The following is a 25,988-nucleotide window of genomic DNA, read 5'->3' as shown; positions in this document are numbered from 1 at the left end:
AGGTATTTGTCCAAGAGAAGTGAAAGCATATGTCCACAAAAACACTTGCATATGAAAAGTCATAGCAACTTTATTTGTAAAAGCCAAAACTCAAAATAACACAAATGTCCATGGACAGAGAAGTAGTAAACAGGGTGTGAAAATTCCATACAATGAAATATCATTCAGCAAATAAAAAGAAACAAACTACTGATCCATGACACGATATGGATGAATCACAAAATAATTATACTGAGTGAAAGCCAAACAAACACACAAACAAAAAAGTTACACTGTGTGATTTATTTATATAAAATTCTAGGAAATGCAAAGTAATATACAGAAGTAAAGAAAATAGATTAGTGGTAGCCCTGATGAGGAGAAGGGAGCATGATAACGAAAAGCAAGAGAGAAAGAATTCTAAAGGAGTAATCAAAAAACTTTCAGGGGTATTGGATATGTTTATTATCTTAATCATAATGATGGTTTCCCATGGGTATATACATATATCAAAACTTATCAAATTATACTTACACTTTATGTGCAGTTTATTACTAGTTATAACACAATGAGGTTGTCAGAAAAAGAGAAATACTTTTTAAAATATTTAAAATTAATTGACCCAAGTATCAATTAATTTTATTACTCACTTCCGGCCGGTGTGCCTAGTCAATCTAACCATCAGCTTGCGTGCCTCTTCTGAGCTAGACTGAGTGTTTTTAACAAATGAAATTGGTTTCTCGAGTCCATGTTTTTCCAAAAGTTCTGACACACTGTAAGTGAAAAAAGGATCATTTAATGTCTTGCTAACCAAACAAAAAGAGTCTAAGAATCTTAGGCATATAGGTTGCACTTCAGTGTTTATTACTAAAAAAAATTATCCCATAGTGTAATCCAATTTTACATATAACATTGATTCTCAACAAAAAAGGAAAAAAAAATCTAATAATTATATAACAAATCTTACCTTTCTCATTGACTTTTATTAGAATGTAGTTGGGCTAAGTAGCATACTAAAAGAAAGCATGACCTATCTTTATCTCAAAAATCTTTTTTACCACAGCACCTGTCAGTAAAATAAGCCAAATCTATACTTTCAGTACAGTTTTAATTCTTATTAATCCTATTGAGTATTCTGTTATAAGCAAGACTACTAGAAAAGCAATAAACTAAGAATGTTAGAGTTAGAAGACTCTGGAAATCATCAGGCTCATTTTCTATCAAGAATCCATTTTATAAATATTCAAGATATGTCAAAAATTTTCTCTGTGTCATGAATCTTCTTGAGATATCCCATTCCATAATAATCAACATCATATAAACACTTGATCTGACACACAAAATCTCACATTTATGAACTGACTACTATAGGACTGAATAGAGTGACTGGATAGAATCCAGTAACTCTTCAGAAAATAGTTTCGTCGGTAAAGTCGCCTGGCATTATGTATACTAAAACATTTATCAAGTATCTGGGGCTATGAGGTGGAACAGGAATACAAAGCTCTTATCTTGAAAGCACAGTAAATTAAGCTAAATAGTGAAACCTAAACATCATCCAGAAACCTATAGGGTGTTAACTGTTTCCTTGAGGTACTGGTGGCATAATAAAACTACCAGGACCACCCATGGTTACAATCACAGACATGTGATGAAATAAATGACGTTTATTTCACTGTATCTCTTTGAGCTATCTCTTCTCAATTTTACCAGAGAAATAAAGGTAACTATGCAGATTTGTAGAGAATGAATTTACACTGACTCAACCCACCAAGCTTGAGTCAAACTAAACTGAACGTGTTAGGAAGTAGCGGGGAGGACAGGCACAAGCCAACCTACAATGGGAAAAGCTGATTTAGTAAATATTTTTCAAGAACTACAACTGTATAACTTTTAGAACACAACATAACAGGAATCAAGCTAGGTAATAATAAACACAGGTCTTCAGGAAACTGAACAATTAATTCTCTATTAAACTCACATATTATGGTACACAAAACCATTCTGTTCCCTCAAAGGCAACTTGAAATATTTTTACACTAAAGTCCATTAATTTGAATAAGATTTCTAATCAGTGGACTCCAAATTATCATACATACTACTATTAGTAACGTTATTAGCTATAATTTCTACAATTATATATTGGAAGACCAGAGTTTATTATTCTTAAATTTTTACTTTTAATACAATACTTAAAAGTGAAATGTACATATTTATATAAACATAAAAATAAATATTAGTAAACAATATCAGACTTTCTACATGGGAAATTAAGATTATTTCAATCTCCAAAAGAGATAGTTTAACATTTTACTACAACAGTCAAGAATATTCCTCCAGTGTTGCATGAGGGTTCTAATGCAGTCTGACATAATACAAATAGTCAATTCAATGTATTATGCCCTAAAAAGGGAAGTTAGTGTAATAAACATTGTTTGCTGATAAAGATGCAATAACTGCTGCACGAACGAACATTCCTTATGTGCCTACGATGTAGGAGGCACTTTAAATGTTTAATCTAATATTGATTCCACAGTTTCATGAGTTAAGATATTATAGATAAGAAAACCCTAGGCTCAAAGATCACACAACTAGTAAGTGGTAAGGTCTAAATTTGAACGTAGGTTTTCAAAGATCATGTTATTATTCTATCACTTCACTACAACAGGGGTATAGCGTATTTGCTGTTGAGAAAATTCACTCCCAAGACAAACAAAAATGAAGTCAAAATAGAAACAATGACTCACAGGCAGACTTAACGTGACATTTCTTGGACAAATTCCCTTAATAAGCATGGAGCAAAAAAAACTGTCATTTTTCTCACCTGAGAATTTGTTCCAGTTGGTCTACCATGTCATGAAGCTTTGTGGTTGCCTCTGTCTTATCACTAATAAATTAAAAGAAGAAAAAAGCCCTTAAGCTTAGTATTAGATTTTTAAATAAAATACAAAACTTAATGAAGTGAAAAAAAGGAAAGATGTTTCTTTTACGTGTACTGTGTAACAATATTGCCTAAATTCATTCAGCATTACTCAAGATTCAAGAGAATAAGAAATGCTAGAGTAGAACAATATTCTCCGTTACAGATTAGTCAGATATGAGCAACTATTTTCTAGGGTACTTTTGGTTCAGTTGTACTTAAAGGTAAAAAAAAAAAAATTACAAATCGATTGTTTAAGATGAGGTAAAGGGTAAAATCACTATTTACTACTGTTCTTTTAAACTAATGAAACAGATTAAGAAGAAGCATAGTCGTGTTGGCTTTCTCCTAGGCCTATCTACACAACTTAGGAGCCCCTCCTCTCCAGGAAGTTTCCATTAGGATTCTATATCCTCAGGAAAGTTCTTACACATAATCATCCCCTGTGCGTTAAGGGAAGGGAATCCCATTCACTTCAATGTTAAGGAATCAGTGAGAAGTATATCCATCACATAGATAATCCCTGGTAGGGAGTGAAGATGAAAAGGCAATGCTTTCTGAGGCAGCCAGTAAGCAGAAACTAGGAGAAACACTATCATGAAAAAGATCACAAACTAATAAAAATGTGGTTGGTAGGGAAGATTAAGTATGGCACAACATACGTGCAAGTGAATAGAGGGATATGGTGAAAAAGATTATTACTGCTATAAAAGCCCTCTTTCACCCTAGACAACTCTGTGTCCCAAACACTCAACTGACAAACACTGCCCCTGCCACTCTCAGGTGCCTTCTGTGCAATGCTCCACCTGAATTCCCACAAGCTCCAGAGAATAGTCTGTCTTCATTATTTAAGGACTCAGCTCCTTACATAGGCTTTAGTGGGGATTGTGGGGCAGCACCCACAGGTCAAAATCAGCGTGGGGGTGTTCGGTGCTTCACGAGATCAATTCTTGACTATTTTGCTGTGAACTGCACAACCCACACAGTAACGTAGCTTCACACACAGCTTGGGAAGCACATAGGCATTGAAGACGCTCGCTTCAGAAATGTCCCTGACTGCTGCGGCCTACACTGTGTTTCGAATGACGAATTTCTTAATGCCCTTGCACTTGGGCATGCATCAGGCACAGTTCATGCAGTGAACAGGCTGCATGTGGCCGCGGACCTTTTTGGCATGACCATTGTTCCTTCTTTTCTTTGTCACCTTGGAGGAACACACCAGAGAAAGCAATGGTTTTATTAACAAGAAGTCCAAACAAAAAATCTTTGGACTTGGAAAATTAAAAATGTCCTGCTTTGGACAAAAAACTCTCATTATTTTTAAAACTATCTGCCTGGTCTAAATGTATCTAACAATTAATCAATGCAACTTACAAATATTACACTATCTGTTTACACTAAGTTTTAGGCTTTGGACAAGAATGATGAGTGGGATATATTCTACCGAAAGTCCTTTAGAAGATTATTCATCAGAGTTAACTTCCCTTAACACACTCAGTCAGCAGTGTGTGTGTGTGTCTATGGTTTTTTTGTTTGTTTGTTTTGTTTGAGACAGGGTTTTGCTCTGTCACCTAGGCTGGAATGCAGTGGCAGGATCATGGCTCACTGCAACCTCTGCGTCCTGGGCTCAAGCGATCCTCCTGGCTCAGCCTTCCGAGTAGCTAGGACTAAAGGTGTACGCTACCACACCCAGCTAATTTTTAAATTTTTTTGTAGAGATGGGGTTTTCCTATGTTCCCCAGACTGGTCTCAACTGATTCTCCCACCTTGGCCTTTCAAAGTGCTAGGATTTCAGGCATGAGTAACTGCACCTGGCCTTATTCAGCAATATTTTGGAAATTATCATTTTACAGCTCTATTATAATCATTTATCACAGATATTTGAGGTACAATGTTCTTCCTTTGTGAACTGACATTCATGAACATAATGAGTAAAGAATTTTTTAGCCAGACTAATCTGCCTAGGTAAGATGTAAAAAAATTTAATTAGATTAAGTGATTGCTCATTTCTCAAATAGCAAATGGATGTATTTATAGCTTACCATTTGATAAATAACAACTATTTTAACCACTAAAAATAAACAGATAATCACCAAGAGAATATAAATTGAAAAACTTGGCATGAAGAACAAAGAGAACCACAGAAAATATTTTGAGCCCTATATTTTAATACAAGGCTAATTTGTAATTACAAGTTACTTAGAAAATTAAAAACATGAAATGCAATCATTAAAAAATTAATGGAGTAACAAGAAAATATCAAGCCATTCTTTGTGTTTACATAAAAAAATGTTAGATCAGAAACCAATAATCTGAAGCCAAGAAACGCTTTTGGCCATGTATACACGAGAGGCATTTCTTAGCCTACACACTCTTCAAAAACAAACATGTTAATCCCCTAACTATAACATCTATGTAGAAAATGTTTTTAATATCATAATCCTACTGATACCATGATAATCTCCTCAAAGCAGGCAAATTACTATTTAATAATTAATAGATAAGCTCTAATTGATATTTATGCTATTTGAGTTTAGTGGAAAACAAAGCCTAATATATTTACTTTTAAGAGTTATGCACATGAGTTGGAAGTCAGTGATTGTGCCTGGTTGACTTAGGAACAAGAAATGAGATATGAAGCTGACAGAGGAATCATAAGGTTCCCACCGAGCCCAGTAAGGAAGAAACTCCCTGCCACTCCAGCTTTCGGAGGAAAGAGGGGCTTCTGCATCTCTTGTCACACTCTAGGGAGGAGCAATTTGACTGCTGACACACTGACAGCCTTTGGGTTGAGATTTTTAAACAATGGGAACATTTTGCTACAAAAATCTATTAATACTATCCAGTTTACCTGCCTTTGGCTGCCTATGGAAGGCCTACAGTTCTCAGAGACACACCTGTACACTCTGCTGCTCTCTACTAGGGATGTGAGGTAGCCTGTATTCACACCAGTACAGGTCTGAATAATACCCAGATGCTGAGTCCACTCTGATTTACCTTTCCCTATGTGAAGAAGGAAGGAAGAAAAGAGAGGAGTACGAATAAACTTATCAAGGAAAAAATATAAGAACATTCCTCAAAGGTCTGAAGGTTATGAATTTCCAGAATGGATGAGACCATTCAGTGAACACCACAATGAATTTACATATGAAACAGAAACACATCCTTATGCTATTTCCGAACACCAAAAAAACCTTCTTTTAAAAAAAATCGATATTTAAATAGGTATTATTCAGGATGCCATTGAACTTCTCAATAATACTAGAAAGAAAAGACAAGAGTAGTACCTTCAAAATTCACAAGATAAGGATTATAAGTCTATTCCATGTACAATTAAACCTTCTACCAAGTAAAAGTGTGCAATTATGGTATTTTCCTAATATGTGACAGTCTTTTAAAAAATACCTCTCAGGCAATCTTTGACAGGAAGTTATTTGACAGTATACTCCATCAAAATGAGGAAAAAGTGAAGAAAGAAGAAAGGAAAATCAAGAAATGCAATATGCAACACAAGAGAGAGGCACACGACGTCCCAGGATAATAGATGGACAGCAGACACAGAGAACCATTCATTCATACCAATTCCAAGAAGGATGTTTCAAAAGAAAGAGAGCGAGAGAAGAAGAGACAGACAGAAAAAACAAAACAACCAAAAAAAAAAAAACCAGGAAAGGAACAGAGAGATCATTAAATCGTTTTCACGACTGAAAGTGGTTTAACAGTTCTGTCAAAGCATGAGGGTGATGGAAAAAAAGAAAACAACAGAAAAGGAAATTATTCAATCCAGGAAAATCAGATAGTTGTATTAAAAGGAAAATAAACCACATCTAGTTCTGCAGTATAAACAATATTTACATAATCATAATGATTAAAACACTGGAAAATGGTAGGAGAAGTGGATATGGGAGAAGGGAAAGGAATTCCATAAAAGGAAGTCAAAATGATATAAAACTGCAAAATCAAAAAAATAACAACACGAGCATAACATTTTAAAGGAGGTAGGCAAAGACAAGGAAAAATCTACCAGTGAAAGTATTTGCTTTTTGAAGACAGGAACCCAAGAATGGGAAAAGTGGGCAGCAAACAGTTGTTTATCAGCGGATATTACTAATACCAGTCTTCTTATTCCGACTTTAACTATGTTCATACATTATTTATATTTAAAAATTAGAGGAAGATCATGTCCCTTTAAGCTCCTTTATTTTAGAAAAGCGCCTCCCCACGGCCCCACATTTTGCCTTTCTAAATGACACTAACTATTTAAAGTACAAAGACCAGTTAATGCACAGAACAGCCCACATTCAGTATTTGTCTTACTCTTCATGGTGTTATTTAACTTGTCTCTCTATTTCCCCTATTAGCTGCAAACTAGAAGTTCAGCCTAAAAGACTAATCTGATTAGACTCACGGTAAACAACTTTAGCAAAAATATTTCTTAAGGGCTGCTGTAAGACCAGGTGCTTCATACTGCATCACATCAGGAGGCATATAAGGTCAGGTAGTCTGACTATAAGTGATGCCACCTTTCACGACTTGGTTAAGATGATGGCAGTTAGAGCTCAACTTTGAAATTCAAACAAAAAAAAAGTCACTGGGGTAATACTTTGGTATCATGCAAATAACCTTTTCTCATTAATCTTTCACCTGATTTCACTTCCACTAATGACTGCATGAATAACTATTTCACGGTAGATTGCAAAACTGGGCTATCATTTGCTACCTAAGAAATAAAAATTTCCTTTGGTCAGATATGAGCCCCCCTCCCAAAATAAAAAGAAGAAATAAAAATGTTCTCAAAAGGAAAAGAGAGAAAAGAGGGAGAAGATAAAAAGAGAGCAAAGAGAAAGAGAAAACAGAGAATGAGGCTTTCTTGTCTAAATATCTGATTTTGTAAATCGGGAAATTAATGACCAAAGAAGTAAAATGACTTGGCTAAAAGTCACAAAAGCTTAAAACAGGTCTGCTGGTATTTACCACTCTTTCATGTGTTGTTATTTATGTCCCCAGATGTGAAATTTATTATACATACTCAATTTAATAGATGGATCAGAAGAATAATTGTTACCTGACTTCCAAAGAAAAAATACAAATTTGACTTGCATACAACTAAATAATCCAAAAGCATATTAGATACATTTCCATTTAAACATAAAAGCAGTTAAGAATTAGGTACATTCACTACTTAAAAGAATTCCTGTAGGCAAAGGCAAAAAACAAACAATTCATAGAATAAATACAATTAGTCCATAAATGTGAAAAAAAAAGCTTCATTAAAAATACCATTACTACCTACTGACTTATAAAAAGTAGTTTTTGTGGAGATGGTGGTGGTATTTTTGTTTTTTAATAGAAAATTATCATGTTTGACAAAATTCAGAATTTATAATTACAGTTGAACAAAACATAGAACTTCGCATATATTGGTAAGACAAGAAATGTTTATCCTAGGCAATAGGACTGAGGACGATTTTGTTTTCCTCTTTATGTTTTTTTCACATTCCCAAAATTCTCTAAGGTAAACATTTGGGGAAGCAACGTTTTTAACTGTTAGAATAAAACAACACAATTAAGACTGGCACACTGTGGATTCTTACCCATATCCTCTTTCTGGCAGACATTCTAGTATGTCATAGCAAAGAGAGAGTTGGTCATTTCGTTCACAGGTATAGATGCACTCTAGTGCTATTGCCATCAGTTGGTCCTGATCAGGAATAATTTTTTGCTGCAGCTACAGAAAATAAAGTATGTTGTATTAAATGTCAACAGATTTATAGTCAACTTTTCCATATCTCAATACTACTGTCAACAGAATATTAAATAGCACAATTAATCAACTACAGAAACAAGTCTTGATTTTTCTTTATAGATTTCTGGGGTCTTTAATAATTCTAACTGAAATCACATTTTAATTACAGAATCAACTATAAAAGATAATCTGTAACCCCATAAGCTGGGTATCAGTTGAAAACAGATTCTTCAATTTATGACCCAGTCAATATAGAAAAAAAAAAACACTGTGAATTAAAAAGGCAATTCATTAAGAACATTTCTAACCCTGGAGCCAAATTCTATGTGTTTCAGTTACAAAGTTACAAAAAAATCTTTAACTGATATTCAAAGATGTTGCAACCTATTACTTTTCAGTAGGCACTACATATTACTCATTTAACTACAGAGTGCTGACATTCTATTCAAAAGAAGTCCAATTGTAATAGAGTACTGTGCAAATCACAAAACACATTCCATATTTCTGATGAAGAAAGATGGCTACTTAGGGTCACTTTCTATACAGAACAAAGCATTTCCCATTGCAAACCACAGATTCCCATTCTTGGAGTATTTTCCAGGATACGAAAATAACTAATTGTTTTTGTTTTTCTCATCTATAAAGTGTGAATATTAACAATACCTTTCTAAGAGGACTATTGCAAGGATTAAATTAATAAATATAGAAGGAAAAATACAGATAAAAGTAAGAATTTGCATGCTTATATTATTAGCACCACAGCAACCAAATGAAAGTAATTTTCTTAGAGCTCTTTTCAACAACGAAATCTAAGATAATTTCCATGATAATAGTCTACTGGTTTTCAATGTTTTAGTAGAAATTCATCAGTAAACACAAAAGAGATAGGAAAGTGATGGAGAGAAGCTACCAAACAAGCGCATTTTCTCAGTCGAAAAGCCACATCAATGGATGTAAAAAAGAAACTTTCAAGGTTACCAGGAAAACAAAGTTTTCCAAAGCTGCCAAATTAAAGGATTTACATACATTTCTTCAAGGTACACTTGGCCCTCCATATCTGTGGGCTCCACTTCCCTGGATTCAACCAACCATGGATCCAAAATATCTGGGGGAAAAAGTATCTGTCTGCACTGAACATGTACAAACCATTTTTTCTTGTCATTCTTCCCTAAACAATACAGTATAAAAACTATTTACTTAATACTTCATTGTATTAGGTATTTTATGTAATCTATAGAAGATTTAAAGTACACAGGAGGATGTGCAAAGGTTACTGCAAATACTACATCATTTTGTATCAGGGACTTGAGCATCCATGGATTTTGGTAGCCTGGCGGTAGGAGGGCTTAAGAGGGGTCCTAAGGCAATCCCCCACAGATACTGAGGGATGAATGTATTCATTTGAAAAATGTCATCTTTAACCAAGGTTGCCAAGTGACTAACTGGCAAAATAGGAACAAGCTGAGAGTAATAAAATAAGTACTGCTGAAAATTAATAAAAACAGCTGCCTTTTCCTGATTTATTTTTCCTTCTTTCCTGTGTGTGTGTATATATACAGTTTTGTTTTGTTTTTGTTTTTTTGCAGATACAGGTCTCACTGTGTTGCTCAGGCTGGTCTCAAACCCCTGGCCTCACGTGATCCTCCTGCCTCGACTTCCCGAAATGCTGGGATTACAGGCATGAGCCACCACACACAGTCCTCTGATTTCTTATTGTGTGCCAGGTACCATTTCTAAGTGCCTTGTGTGCACTAATTCGTAAGTCTTCATAACAATCCTATAAAATTAGTACTAGTACTATTCTCATTATACATAAATGAAAAACAAACACCCTAACAGGTCAAATAATTTGCCTGAACTCAAAGAGCTAATAAGTGGTAAAGCAAGGATTCAAATCAGGCAATTGGCTCCAGAGCCTAAACTAAGCAACACAGGCTCTCACAATCCTGCATTCAGGAAGAATGAGAGAAAATGAGAGAAGATATGGCAATAAAACACTCATATATGGTAAGAAAACATCCCCGGAAGATAAAAACACTGAAACCAATTTCAGTCAAGGAACAATTTGGGAAACCATTTGAAATAAAAGCCAAAGTCCTGATGTCTTACTTGTTCTCCCCACTTCCTGTCTTTCCCTCTGTGAGACGTTAAAGAACAACTTTTATTTATTTATTTATTTTCTGAGACAGAGTCTCGCTGTGTTACCCCTCAAGTGCAGTGGTGCAATCTCAGCTCACTGCAACCTCCACCTCCCAGGTTCAAGTGATTCTCCTGCCTCAGCCTCCTGAGTAGCTGGAATTACAGGCACCCACAACCACATCTAGCTAATTTTTGTATTTTTAGTAGAGACGGGCTTTTGCCATGTTGGCCAGGCTGGTCTTGAACTCCTGACCTGAAGTGATTCACCCACCTTGGGCTCCCAAAATGCTAGGATTACAGGTTTGAGCCACTGTGCCTGGCCCTAAAGAACCACTTTTAAGTTCAATGTCCTTGAGTCCATATTTGATCACATATGCTCAAACCTTATGTTGAGAATCCTTTAACAGTCTTTCGATACGAAAGGTAAACAATAAACCTTTTGCCTTCCAGTTAAACGCCTCTATGGCCTGCTCCCATGAACCACTTACCCTTCTACATAAAGTTTTATTCCACTCAAATTAAATTACTCGCGCTTACCTAAACATGATATTAACCTGATTATGTCTCCTTGTTTTAGTCTACTCCTACCTGGAATGTCTTCTTAAGAAGACATGTCTTGCCATGTCTAAAACCTATCCAATAATCCAGTTTTATCTTCATTTGACTTTGACTTAAATTCAGCTTTCCCAGATGTCTACAGTCCTGGAGTATGCTCAATAGTTGCTAGTCCAGTGAGTAAGTCCTTACACTACTCTCATAGATAGATACCCTTTTCTCTCTGTATTCCTATGGCATATTTCTTTTCTCTTCTTATGCCATTCAGCATATCTTTTAAAATATAATCTGTTGTGTCCATAAACCATACTGTTCAAATTTGTAAGACATTTTTCAATCTTTCCCTGTTAGAATCCCTATAAGATACCTAACTTCATATAGTCTAAGACACACTTCTTTTTCATCATTCCTTCCCTATGATCTCAGTTGTCACTTTTATACTGTCATTTGCCTTTTCTCAAGCAAAAAGAGGACAGCCCATCTGGGACTTTCTAAGAAGTCAATAAAATGAGTCTTCCACACCACAGGCTGCAGATTATCACCCATACTGGATAGCAAGGTAAAATACAAAAGAAGAATAATTTCTAAAAAATCTAAAAATTATGCACTATATACACTAGGAAAGAACACAGATGATAAGACAGGATACCTGGAAAATCCCAAAGAATCAAGCAATCAAAGAAATCAGTGAAGTAGCAGAATACAAAATTAACATACAAATAGCTTTTATATACACAAACATTAAACAGAGGAAATGAGGGCAGATAGTACCAACAGAGAAAACTTAAAACTTAGGAATAAATTTAACAAAACATGTGCAAAGCATCTAAAAGGAAAATTTTTAAGCAATCCTAAAAGAGATTTAAAAAGACATAAACTAATAGAACACCACCCCCTGTTATTGGATACGCTAGCTGAACATTAGACAAATACTGCTCTCCCTACGTTAACGTACAAATTCAGTGCAATCACAACAAAATACCGATAAGCGATTTTATGAAAGTACACAAACTGGTACTAAAGTTCAGATAGAAAAACAAATACACAATAACACACACACACACAAAAACAAAAACAAAAAACGGGGAAAAAAATCCACAGAGGAATACTACCTCCTCAGACATTAAAACACACTAAACTCTCTGTGATTAAAATCAGGCAGTACTAGTGCATGGACAGACAGACCAGTAGAATACAGAAACTCTAGAATCAAACCCATGTACAGCTGGAAATTTCGGCATATGACAAAGGTGGCATTTCAAATCACTAGGGTAAAGAGAAACGTTTTAATAAATGATGCTGGAACAATTACGTAGTCATTTGGGAAAATAAAATCAGATCCATGTCTCACAATACAAAAGAATAAACTCCAAATAAACTGGGAAGAGAAAAATAAAACCATGCAAGTACTAGAAGAAAACGTGAGAGAATTCTTCCTTAACTCTGAGTATGAAAAGGCTTTCCAACCATTACTCAAAATACAGAGGCAGTAAAAGATCGAACAATTTGACTACACAAAAATAAAAAAATGAAAACATTGTATGACACAATAAACAAAGTCAAAAGACAACTGACCAATTGGGAGAAGTAGTCACAATATATGCCATAGACAAAGGGTTAGTTACACGAATATGTAAGAATTTCTAAAAATTAAGGTACAAAAGAACAAAAACCCTAGGCAAGAATGGAGTACGGACAGGAATAAGTTCAGAAAAGAGAGATAATGTCTATCTAACATATCGGAATATGTTAAAACTCATTCGTAATTAGAAAAGTGTAAATTGAAACAACACTGAAATACCATTTCTCACCTATCCCACTGGCACAAATTTTAAAATATGACAACAAATTCTGTTGGCAAAATTGTGGAGAAATGGGCATGCTCCTACTTGGTTGGTGGGAACGTAAATTAGAACAATCCTACTAAAGAAAAATGTGGCAATATCCAGACAACTCTTGCCTTTTTAAACCCAGCAATCTCCTTCCGGGAATATACACTGAAAATACACCAATAATTTAAAAATACATATGGACAAGGTTATTCATTGAAGCACTGCTTGTAATTGCAAAAATATTTGGAATGACATGCATCCCAATACATGGAAAGCTAGTGAGACTAAATAAGTAAGTTCTTAAAATTTTATTAGATTTAGATTTATATCCATATGTGGCTAGTGGCTACCATTTTGAATAGCATAGCTCTAGAGACACTTTTCAATTCCCGAGGACTGTACACCAAATTGCAGCCAAAAGTTTAAGGGGTTAAGTATGCCCTCCACAAACATATCTTGCTGGGACAGGAGTCCAGGACCTGCCAAGGAGAGGGGCCTAGTAAGCACCCGACACTTCCAATACTTTCTGGAGGATTACACCCTAGGAATAAGGGAGAACAAGAAATAGGAGAGTCTTTTCAAAACTTGAAACAGCTCAATCCCTGATCAGATTACAGGGACTTCACTACTCAGAGAATAAAATGACAAAGAGAGTGGAGATTACTTGCCACATGGGTAACTGGCGAAGGATAATTTCCATATCACAGTACTGCAGATTAAAACCACAAGGAGATGCTGCTATGTACACAGCAGAATGAGTCAAATTTTTCAAAAGACCCTCAACGACAATTACACAGGTGTTCTCTTTAGAAAAATGTCTAGCCTTATACATTATTTGTAGTTTTCTGTTATGTATGCCGTATTTGTTTTCTATTGCTGCCATAACAAATTCTCACAAACTTGATTACTTAACACAAATTTATCCTCTTACAGTTCTGTAGGTCAGAAACCAAAATGGGCCTGACTGAGCTAAAATTCAGTTGTCAGCAACTGAATGTGTTCCTTCAGATGCTCTTGGAGAGAACCCACTTCCTTGCCTTTTCCAGCTTCTAGAGGGTGCCCACACTACTTGTCTCATGGCCCCTTTCTCTATCTTCAAAGACAGCATCACTCTGACAATTCTATAGCATCCTGACCACAGACGGAAAGATCTGCTACCTTTAAGGACTCATGTGGTTAGACTGGGCCCACCTGGATAATGCAGGACAGCTTTGCCATCTAAAAGTCCTTGGTTTAATCAAACCTGCAAAGCCCCTTTTGCCAGGTAAGGTAACATCTTCATAGGTTCAGGAATTAGGACATGGACATTTTGGGAGGCCATTATTCTACCTACCACACGTGCTATACGTCAGAATAAAAATATAATAAAGTAATATGCATATTTGACTATTCAAAGTCTGGTTAAGATTATCCTCATCCAAAACCTGAACAATTCAGATCCTTTGATCATTTGAACTCTGATACTAAAACTTCCTTCTTACTATTGTTTGTCTTGTCTTTAATACTTTCCATACTTTTTCATTATTATTAATTTATACACTGAATGCTTATTTATATTTTTCTCATATTTACTGTTTCCTAAGTAAGATTCTTTTTCCCCTACTCTTTATCATTCCCTCTTATATCTCACTACTTTCTTTTTGGATATAATTTCCTTCTTCATGAAGTACATCCTTGAATAATTCTTTCAGGATGGGTCTGTAAATGATAAACTCTCTCAGTTTTCAGTTATCTGTAAAAAGTCTTTTTTACACTCACATTTGAATGATAGTATCTCTATGTAAAACATCCTGGGTTAGCAATGCAGTATACTACGTAGCTTAAAGGTTTTGAAGTCACACTACTTAGGCTTAAATCCCTAATGCATCAGTAAATAAGAAACATATAATGTGAGCAAGCTAACTAACTACTCTGCTTTTCTGAATCTATAAAATGCAAACAATGATAGCTATATAGTCATAAAAAATTTTAAATGAGTTAATACATGTGAAATGTTTAAAACATAACTACCAAAGAAAAAGCATTAAGTAGCCAGGCACAGTGGTTCGTGCCTAGAATCCAAGTGCTTTGGGAGGCTGAGCCGGGAGGACTGCTTGAGGCCAGGAGTTCGAGACCAGCCTGGGCAACGTAGCAAGACACCATCCCTACAAAAAGTTTTTTTAAAAGCATCAAGTAAATGCTGGCTATCATTAACTATTAGGTTGACTTAAATATCAAGGTTAATTTTCCTCAACATTTAACACATGTATATTATTTCATTGTCTTCTGGTATCCATTGTTCTTAAGAAGTCTGCTTTCAGATTTACAGTTTTCCTTTGACTGTAACTTTTGTTTACACTAAGCCACTTTTACGATTCTCTCTGTGTCCGTGGTATCCTTAAGTTCCATTACAGTGCATCTAAATATAGGCTGAACTGTATTTCACTTATCTTCCTCAAGATCTGAATGCAACTCGTATCTTTCATTGACTTTAGGAAAGTCCCACGTTGAATACTGCCTGCTTATTGTCATCTCTAGTCTCTCTTTCTGGAATGCGTATTCTCTTCCCGAAACTCTCATGTCAGACCTGCTCTCGCTATCCTCAATGTCTTTTAACCCTGTGTATCTTTCATTTCTTCACCTTCATGTGTAACAATCCAGAAGATTTCTTAGATTATCTTCAATATTTCAATTCTTTCTTAAACTGTAGCCAAAATTCTTTTGAATCCATCCATTTAATGTTTTGCTTTTATTACTACAGTTTCAACTCTAGAAGTTCTATTTGCTTCTTTTTCAAATCTTTTCTTTTTTCACAATTTCTCCTTCCTATCTCATGGTCTTTATTTATTTCCTCACATCCTAAATATTTAAAATATTCATTTTATAGCCTGCATCGGATCATCTATTACCAGAAGGGAAGGGGAGCAAGGCCTGCCACTGAGTTTTGCTCAAAGTTTACTTTCCTTTTGTGTTTTATAAAGTTGGACTGTAAACTCATCTTTATCAAAGCTTTATCTATAAGAATCTTGTACAGTCTAGATTAAAGTGAGTCCTTCAGAGAGGTTTTGTTTTTGCTACTACCAAGCAAACTAAGTATCACCAGCCCATGTCCAGTTTTATCACAGGTCACAGAGGAGTATTAATTGAAAGCACATATTCATGTTAGGCAAGCTTGTTGTTTGACTGCTCAGAAAGCAACTCCCTGCCCCCACATTCCCCGCTCCCCTCGAATCCAGAATACATGCCCAGGGAGCCACGCTCCTCTGCTGATTTCATGTGCCAACGGATAAGCAGTTTCCTACTCTACACTTTTATTGACAATGCATCCTTTAAAGAGCCCTGGCATTATACAGAAGTCTTGTTTCTTCTTTTTCTTTCATTTTCTGCATGATAAAGAGTCTTTAATTTTAAATGAGTATCAGTATACCAAGTAATAACATGTAGAAAGTTTGTGAATTCTATTACCTGGTTTTGATTAAGAGAAACTAAAGGTAGCCCAAACAATTCACAAGTATTCATTATTCTAACCGTTAGCAAGAATAAACTACTTTAAGGCTTGCTGCGACTTCTCACAGGTTCAAGTAACTATTTAATATTTTTTCATAAAGCCCATGACCTTCAAGGAAGTGTTAGAACAAAAAAAAAAAATTATTTCATCCTTTTTTTCTTCAAAGAAGTGCATTTCTTTTTACTAGATCTAAGAAAGAAAAAGTCAACATTGATTTATGTGTACTTGAGCTAAAAGGCATAGGAAAACAGACAACATGTGCTCATTAAATTTCTAAGAAATATGAGAAAAAATAAAATCTTTGGATAAGTTCTAAGTCTGTACAAAGAAGCTAGATTTGCTACTCTCAAAAAATTAAAAGACCAACTGTATAATATACATAAATAATTTAATGCCTTTTCACAAGAACATAACTTGAGCTTTGCTAAAGCTTCATATTCCACGAGGGCATCTAAAATGCCAGTCCATGAAACAGGTGCTCCTTTCTTCTGGAAGTTTCCAGGGATTTCTAGCCAATATGGCAAAGGTTGTCGAAGACTTCATCCCAGTTCTGCTAGAAGTAGGTCTGGAAGACAGGCATCCTCCTGTGGGTCTCCTGCAGTTCTGTGGGATCCCAGTGCTGTAGCTTCCTTGGCCTTGAACACTTTCTCCCTCTGCAGGCTGTTCAATTTCAGCCTGAGTTATGGCATTGGCCTGTTTCCTCCTCTTGTTCTTTTGCGTGGTACCCCTCCTCAGTGGATGGCTTCTCAGCCTACAGCATCTGCTGGCCAAGTGACTGGCCACGGCTGTGGTGACTCTGAAGCCAAGGCAAGCGCCCTAAATCGGCTCCAGGGTCAGCTGACCAGGTCACTCACGATCTACCAGAAGTCTGACTTCTGACTCATCATTTTAAAGACTTCACCTTCTATCTCAAGACAGGTATTAAAATTCACTCCTCTACAGGTTTTCAAGACCACAATCCCTATCCCTAGGCACTCCCTCCTTCTCATGAGTATTTCTCTAACTTCTACCTCTCTCTTCACTTTTGCGTGGTAGAAATTTCCCTTGTTTTCCTAAAAGTTCAACTATGCAGATAAACAGATTTTTTAAAATTAACATTTTAATGAATACTTCTAAATATTTTAGTGGTAACATTTTTAGAATTTCTAGTCAATGATATTGCCAGCTACAAAAATTTATATTCATCTTTATGTTTTTTGAGTTTTCTAAATATTCTACAGTAAGCATTAAATAAGAAAAGGTCATTTTCAAACCAAAATTGCTCACTGATATATGTAATCAGAAATGAACCAAAAAGATGGCACCTAACAAAGCCATGATACCTAGTGAAGTCCTATTTGTTAAAAGAAGAGTGGACATTTAAAGCAGTTGTTCCTGGTTTTCCATCAAAACCACGAATAAATTGTCAAACGCATACTCAGGATGCTTCTGCTAATTTCTAATCCATTATATCTGGATTGAGCACAGAAAATGCTAAGAAAAATGCACATGGTTCTGAGGCACAGATACACTCAAAAATTACTAGTTTAGAAGTCAGAGAACAATATGAGAAGGCGGAAGCTTTTGGCCCCCAGTTATCCCTACCTAGGACTAGCCCTAATTTCTTCCCAAGTTTCACTTTCCAAGGAGGAATCCAAGCAAAGAACAATGGCTTAAAATCAGAAAGGAGTACTTTAAGATACTATTTTTAAAAAGAGGAAGGTTTGAGGCGTATGTGACGGTTTCAAAGACAAATGTGGCAGCCAAGTGTAGTGGTAGCACTGGGATATGTCTCAAGATCCATTTCTTTATCATTATGACTCTGGTCAATTTCATTATCATTCCCAAGTATTCGCTCCTCTCTTCCTTTGAGAGGATTATTCTTCCCTGCCCCATTAACATCAAGCTTGCCCACGAGACGTTCTTTGACCTGTGAAATGTAAAGAAGTAACCTAAGCTACATTTGGACTGAAGTTTTGTGAGCCACTGTGTGTATCTACTTTGTTCTTTTTCCTGTGCCACAAGAGAGAAAAGGGGAATGTTCTTTCTTCCGGAGTCCCCAAATAAATAAGACATGGGACATAGCAGAGGCCAACCACAGCTGACATGACACTTGTGAGAAACAAATGTTCGCAGTCGTAAGCTACTAAGATATAGATGTCACTTGTTAATGTAGCATAACTTAGTCTATCCTGTCTGATACAGAAATAACTGCACTGATTACATTACTAAAAATACTTTGTGCATGATTCATGGAAGCTCTGAGGTGCATTGTTTTTGCAAGTAATCAAGTAAAATACAAACAAGGCTCCCTGCACAATTTTAGTAAAGCAAACAAATGTAATCAAGTTATATAAAGCAACATAATAAAATACAGTGTGAAATTTATAACATTCAAAATAGAAGTCACTGTGTCAAACCCTGGCAAATGGAGCTGGGGAGAGCCATGAAGTTGGGGCGGGAGGGGGGGCTCTTAGATATCATTTGCCTAATAACAGGAACTATCACAAAAATTTTTCCCAAACCACAGTTGACTACATGAATCACACAAGGACAGCTAATTACTTCTACTTAAACACTTGCCTATTTCAAAAACTCTCTCAAGTCCAACCCAAAACTACAAGAGCCTAACCATAACTCCAAGATTACAAAGCCCTATCTTACTACAACTGACGCTTGCAAATCAGAATTCACCAGCTCTTGTAAGACACTGCCAGCACCAAAAAAATTTCTTTTCAAAACAACTTGCACAACCTCCTCTTTCCCCAGTAAACCCTAATCTATTCCTTTAATCTCCACACACACTGGAAGCCACTTTGGTCTGTATGCGTGTCTTGAATTGCAGTTCTACTTCTCAAATATTGTTCCCAAATAAAATCTTTTCACTTAGAGATTTGTCTTGTTGTATTTTTTATATTGATACAGTTTCAATCATTCATTCATTTATTCACTTGCCCTGCCAAAATTTGCTGACATTTGCTCTCTACTAGCCACCGTGCAATTCCCTGGTAATAAGGAGATAAGTAAGATCTAGAGGATATACACAGAAAGCAAAGGGAGAGAGACAAACATGTAAACAAATAAATACAGCACAGTATGACAAGAGCTATAATAGAGACAGAGTATGAAGACAGAGAAGTCACAGAAGGTTTCATAACAGAGAGAATCTTAGCAGGACCTTGAAGGATAGGCAGGTATTTGTTAAGTGAAGTAAAGGGGATCACTACTCCAAACAAAGGAAGCAGTTCGCAGCACACGGAGGGCCAAGAGTGAACCAGACAGGGGAGGAGTTAAGAAGGTCCATGTGGGTATCCTAGTGCATACACGGAGAGAAATAAAGCTAAAGGGCAGACAGGAAGCAGACAGCAAAAAAACCTTACAAGCCACTCTAGAGATCCCAACATTTACCGGTCAGCAATGGTCAGTCACTGAAAACCTTCCACAGATTATGACATGATCACATGTATGTTGTAGAAAGACAGCACTGAGAGAAATACAGAAGTTGGGTTGGAAAGGAAAAGCCCAACAACATCGCTGTTTTCTGCTTTGAGATTCGCATATTTCAACAAGGCGAATGGCTGTATGTTTTATTCAAAAGCCACATGCTAAATTGCCAAGTAAAAACAACAAAAAGCTGACTATATACAACGGATATACGGAAGTATAACACACAAGATTACTGGAAAGAATTTAAAGTCACTTCTTTTTTCCTCATAAAACATTCATATTTAATCCATCTTGCTTCTCACAAAGTATTCTGCTGCCATAAGCAATCCACCCTGATTTCACCACCCCAAACTTAAAATCAGATTACTAAGAGCAAACTGCTTAAGAGAAGATAGAAAATTTTAAATACCCAATTAACAGATATATTTCTGACAGACCAACATTTTAGAAACCAAAACATATCTAATATTAACTAAGCAATGCTTTCCTTTCTATCTTGATTATACTGGTCCATGACCATGTATCTACCAGACACTGCTAATGAAGGCCGGTGCAAAGAAACAGTCCCAGCCAGAATTTAGAATTGGAAGGAGCCCCAAATGGCTTCTGCTTGAACCCCAATATAATGTTTTGAACCTTACTACAAAGTCAGCGCCTTCCGTGGCTCTGCCAACTTGCTTGCATACCCACCAATGGAAAGGGAGACATTATCTCTTGAAATGGTATATTTGATCTATGGCTAAATTTTTAGGTTTGTGATACTGCCAAAGTATACTGCACTTAACAAAAGGACTATATTACCAGGAAACACGAACAATCATTTGTACCCTTTAGAAATACAAACCTATACATATATAGTAGTCGTAAGCAAATATAAGAATTACTAAGAATAATTACAAAATGTCAGCCAGGTGCAGTGGCTCACACCTGTAATCCCAGCACTTTGGGAAGCCGAGGTGGGGGGATTACCTGAGGTCAAGAGTTTGGGACCAGCCTGGTCAACATGGTGAAACCCCATCTCTACTAAAAATACAAAAATTAGCTGGGCGTGGTGGCACACGCCTGTAGTCTCAGTTACTTGGGAGGCTGAGGCAGGAGAATTGCTCGAGCCCGGGAGACGAAAGTTGCAGTGAGCCAAGATTGTGCCACTGCACTCCAGCCTGGCAGACAGAGTGAGACTCTGTCTCAAAAGAAAGAAAGAAAGAAAGAAAAAAGGAATAATTTCAAGATGACTTATGATAACTTAAGGATTTGCATAAATACTGTGAAGGTCCTCGAGGGCAGAAACATTCCCTTTTCCTGTTTGTGGTAGGAAAAAGTGTAGTGGTTAAGGACACAATTGTGGAATTAGAATACTATGTTTAAATCCTGGTTTCTCTACTTACTGTGTAACCCTGGGCAATTACCCTATTCACTTTATATGACAATTTTCATTTCTTGTAATATTAAGATAATAAAAGTATCTACGCCATAGGATTATTATAAGGATTAAATGAGGTAACACTGGGAAAGTCATGTATAGAATAATTCAATCCTTGCCAACTATTAGTCTTCTTGGTATTGCCAGTTTCTTAAATATAGTAGATGGCAAACAAACTTTGGAATGAAATCAATCAAAACAAACACAATTTTATAAACTTTCAAAAAATTTGGACTATGCCGTTAAAACTTTTTAAACAATAAAATGACAACCACTTGTTTTTCTGTTTAAATGGAAATTACCTGCAAAGCCTACTATAAAAATTGTATAAATAAAATCTAATACTCTAGAGGAAAAAGTGTACAGAATTTTAAGAAGTTAGTTTCTACTTACATCTGGTTTGGAATGCTGAAATATCTTCAGGGGAAATTTTAAGTCCCCTTTAGCTAAAGTTACTAAATATTCTTTCAATAGCTCATTAGCCACACCAGGCGACTGTTTCTCACAACGATGAAGAAAGGGAACCATCCACTGGTAGGCACTTGTCACATATTTGTTCTCGGAACACTAAAAGTACAATCAAGCAAAACAGACAAACAAGAATGAAGTTTAACTAAATGTCTTATATCAGACAGCAAGTTCTAAAGCTTACAGGTCCTCAGACTGATGTTAAACAGTGCAAACCCAACACTCTAAAACACACAGTCCAGTTCACCACTCACATGTGGATTGACAGGTAGCAGGAAAATGAATCACCTGCTACTGGGGCTAGTAGAGCTGACAGCAGCAATATCACTATGGCTCATCAATATCACTACGGCTCATCAATATCACTATGGCTCATCTCTTTACATCATAAGCAATGTGGGGTCCCAAGGAGCCTAAGCTCAGCTCTAGAAAACCAACATGCTACTACTCCAGCTCAGTCAGGAGGTTGTCCAGAGCAAAGAGAAGGCATACCCAAAAAGACAGCGAGTATAAAAAGAGGCAGAGACAGACAGAGGAGACCTTAGATCAACAAAGGGTGAACAAAGAGTGAACGAAAAAAGTAGAAAGAGAGATAGACAAATAAGCACAGGTTCTAAAATAGGGGACACTAGAAAATAGGGTTTCATCTATAAAAGTCAGGAATCTCTCCCTTCTTTTTCCTCTTCCTCTTTGTTTTGTTTTGCCCCTTTATAACCACCTTTACAAAATTTCAGATGACAGAGATAGTTTCACTCATTATGGTTTCTCTTAATTATCCCTTAAAAGATACACCTAAAGCTCTTAAGAGGCGTCAACATACAACACAAATTAATTTTAATTAGGTAGATTATCAGGAAAAGAAACTAATAAGATAACAGGAAGGTAAAGACAGAGGGAGGGCCGGGCGCGGTGGCTCAAGCCTGTAATCCCAGCACTTTGGGAGGCCGAGACGGGCGGATCACGAGGTCAGGAGATCAAGACCATCCTGGCTAACACAGTGAAACCCCGTCTCTACTAAAAATACAAAAACTAGCCGGGCGAGGTGGCGGGCGCCTATAGTCCCAGCTACTCGGGAGGCTGAGGCAGGAGAATGGCGTGAACCCGGGAGGCGGAGCTTGCAGTGAGCTGAGATCTGGCCACTGCACTCCAGTCCGGGCGACAGAGCGAGACTCCGCCTCAAAAAAAAAAAAAAAAAAAAAAAAAAAGACAGAGGGAGAAACAAAAGGAAGATAAGCCGGGCGAGGTGGCTCATGCCTATAATCCCAGCACTTTGGGACACCAAGGCGGGTGGATCACCTGAGGTCAGGAGTTCAAGACCAATACCTGGCCAACAAAGTGAAACCCTGTCTCTACTAACAATGCAAAAAAAAAATTTTTTTTTTTTTTTTTTTGCATTTTTGTTGGCGGGCGTCTGTAATCCCAGCTACTCGGGGGGCTGAGGCAGGAGAATCACTTCTTGAACCCAGGAGACAGAGATTACAGTGAGCCAAGATCGCACCACTGCACTCCAGCCTGGGTCACAGAGTGAGACTCCGTCTCAAAAAAGAAAAAAAAGAAAAAGAAAAAGGAAGATAAATATAAGATGGGGGAAAATGTGAAAGGGAAGGAGAGAGAAAGAGTCCAGGGAGGAAAAAGAACCCATCATGCAGTTGTGACTCTGCCCCTTCTTCTGGCCCATTCAACCTAAGCTTCCAACGAGCAAAAGACTAGAAAGAGCATTGGCAGCTACCACCTCCACAGCACCATCCTTCTTGCCTGTTGACTCTGTGGCCAGAGTAGAAATAAGGTCCTAATTTTGGGGAAAAAGCATAGAATGATCTAAGAACCAGTGGGAAAATTCTCTTAAACACACTAACCCTGAAGCCAAGATGTTTTCTTCACACAACCACCTAGTCCTCTTAACCCTGATACTTGTTCCAGTCCTTGAAATTGTAAGTAATTGGGAATTTTAACAAAGTGATAGGTTAGAAACAGGATTACTAGAATCACTAGCTACTTTAGAAATACACCTAACTAGAAGGGAAACAAAAAAAAGTTATGTGGATGGGCCTGAGTAAAGGGCAAGCAAGGTATAAACACAACCAAAATAGTTTTATATGTGTTTCGTAAGTTCTCCATAATATTTTATTGTGAAAAAAGTCAATCTTTATTTACCGACTTCTCGGGTGTGGAGAACATTTCATCTTTGGTTTGAGAAATATATTTATCAAAGTTCACAGAAAATGCTTTAAAGTGTTTCAAAAGGAAGTTAAAATAAAACCTACGCTATTCATCAGTAATCTTAGTTTTTCAATGTCTTTCATCTGCTGGAGTTCTTTCAGGGTTAGAGTTACGTCACATCCGGCTTCATAAACCAATGTTTCCAGAGTAACCAAATTATCACAGAGAACCAGCAAACCAGGAATATTGCGCTCCATCCCAAGTCGAATAAGTGACAATGCACAGTCCACCTAAAATTGAAAAGCAACAATAAGTCTCTGAGGATTATATATTTCTCATCTATTCTAAAGTAAACATCTCCGGTACAGAATCTAATTCTTATAATCATTTATAAAATTACATTACCAGTAACATATGTTTTTTATTTACCGCAAAAACAACAGAGTCCTTTATCAAATATATGTGCATCAAACTGTTGCAAATGAATTAAACAATCAGCAAGAAATAGGGAAGATGAGAGAAGGACAACGAACCTGTCATAAATTTGTAGAGTGTTACAGTTCACCACGCAGCTTTATATACTTCTCTTTTTAATTCTTACAACATGATATTTCCATAACAAGTAGAGAAAAAACACATATCTATTAATGGTAACACCAAAATAACCTTATTTTTACTATTACCACTCTGCTTCCAAAAAGAACGTCTGTTTCGAAGGTTTCACTTTTATATTCCTGTTTAGTATCTATCCTTTCACACTCCCTCCCATAGAAAAGTCATTCAATAAATATTTGCTGAATAACGATGGTACAAACACTTTCTTAGTCTCAATTCAAATATTTAGCCTTTAAAAGACAAAAACACAGAATGATATTCCTGAAGATGCTCAGGAAACAGCCATTTGACCCCTATTCCCTGGTCAAGTTTATGAACTGATACACCCTCTGAGTGATGGAGAAATGATCTAGTGTAGTCTAAAGCCATTATCTCTCAAATTACTTCTTACTCTCCTATTCCCAATTATTTATGAGGACCTACTATGAGATAAGCACCATTCGCCATTTGTGTTAGGAATACAAAACTGAGTAAGAGGAGGTCTCTTCCTTCAAAGATCTCTCAGCCTTGTAGGAAAAGACAACCACAATGGCTGAAGCAGAGTGCGGTGAGTGCTGTGTGTGATGCGGATCCCACAGAAGACAGCACTTAGCCAGCCTGAGAGGGTCCCAGAGGAGGGAACCCTTAGCATGGACTTTAAAGAATCAAGGGGTATTCGTGAGGTGAGGAAGGAAGATTATGGGACGGGGAGCAGCACGGAATGCAGAGATGCATGGTGAGTTGTGAAAGTACAATTCCATGTGACTGAAAAGCAGCTATGAAGGGAAGCGATGAGAAAGATGGCTAGAGTAGCAGGGACAGGCAGGATCATGACCGCTGTGTGTCAAGCGAAGGAACACGCAGCTGATCAGGAAAGCAAAGGATTTCTGTGTGAGACATGTCACAAATAGACCTACACTTTGGAAAGAATATTAAGCATTTACTGACTGATGAATGAAATGTGCCTGATGAACTGGAAATGGACTAGAGTGAAAATAGGCAGGCTGGTCAAAGAATTATGGTTACCAGTATTAGAGAAATTCTGACAGAAATAACACTGATTTCCCATTTATTGACTGATTAGTTCACACATTTATTCACAGAGAGTAAATACTTGTAGCATATTTCCAATGTACTGGGCAAAAACAGTAAGGGGCTAAACTATGACAGTGCTCCTGAAGACATACAAGAGAAAGAACATAACAGATAATTAAGCATATCGAATTTGTGAAATTTGGTCAGAGCAGATGAGAAATTTGAGT

At 36.6% G+C, this 25,988-nt stretch overlaps 1 protein-coding gene across 2 annotated transcripts in view; it reads right to left on the bottom strand.

The window, feature by feature from the left end:
- The window catches only part of NBAS (NBAS subunit of NRZ tethering complex), a 426,675-nt gene that overhangs the window by 227,671 nt on the left and 173,016 nt on the right, over window positions 1–25,988 (bottom strand). For both annotated transcript variants that reach the window (XM_033176517.1, XM_033176518.1), the window contains 5 exons: window positions 24,237–24,422; window positions 21,898–22,071; window positions 8,494–8,627; window positions 2,804–2,866; window positions 630–752 (listed from right to left, as the gene is read on the bottom strand). In XM_033176517.1, coding sequence (XP_033032408.1) covers window positions 630–752; window positions 2,804–2,866; window positions 8,494–8,627; window positions 21,898–22,071; window positions 24,237–24,422 — 680 coding nt within the window. The remainder of the gene's footprint in view (window positions 1–629; window positions 753–2,803; window positions 2,867–8,493; window positions 8,628–21,897; window positions 22,072–24,236; window positions 24,423–25,988) is intronic.

Source organism: Trachypithecus francoisi, unplaced genomic scaffold, assembly GCF_009764315.1.
Source record: "Trachypithecus francoisi isolate TF-2019V2 unplaced genomic scaffold, Tfra_2.0 Lachesis_group17, whole genome shotgun sequence".
In the NCBI taxonomy this organism is placed as follows: Eukaryota; Metazoa; Chordata; class Mammalia; order Primates; family Cercopithecidae; genus Trachypithecus; species Trachypithecus francoisi.
Note: the sequence above shows the minus strand (reverse complement) of the source record. Positions and strands in the feature narration are given on the sequence as shown.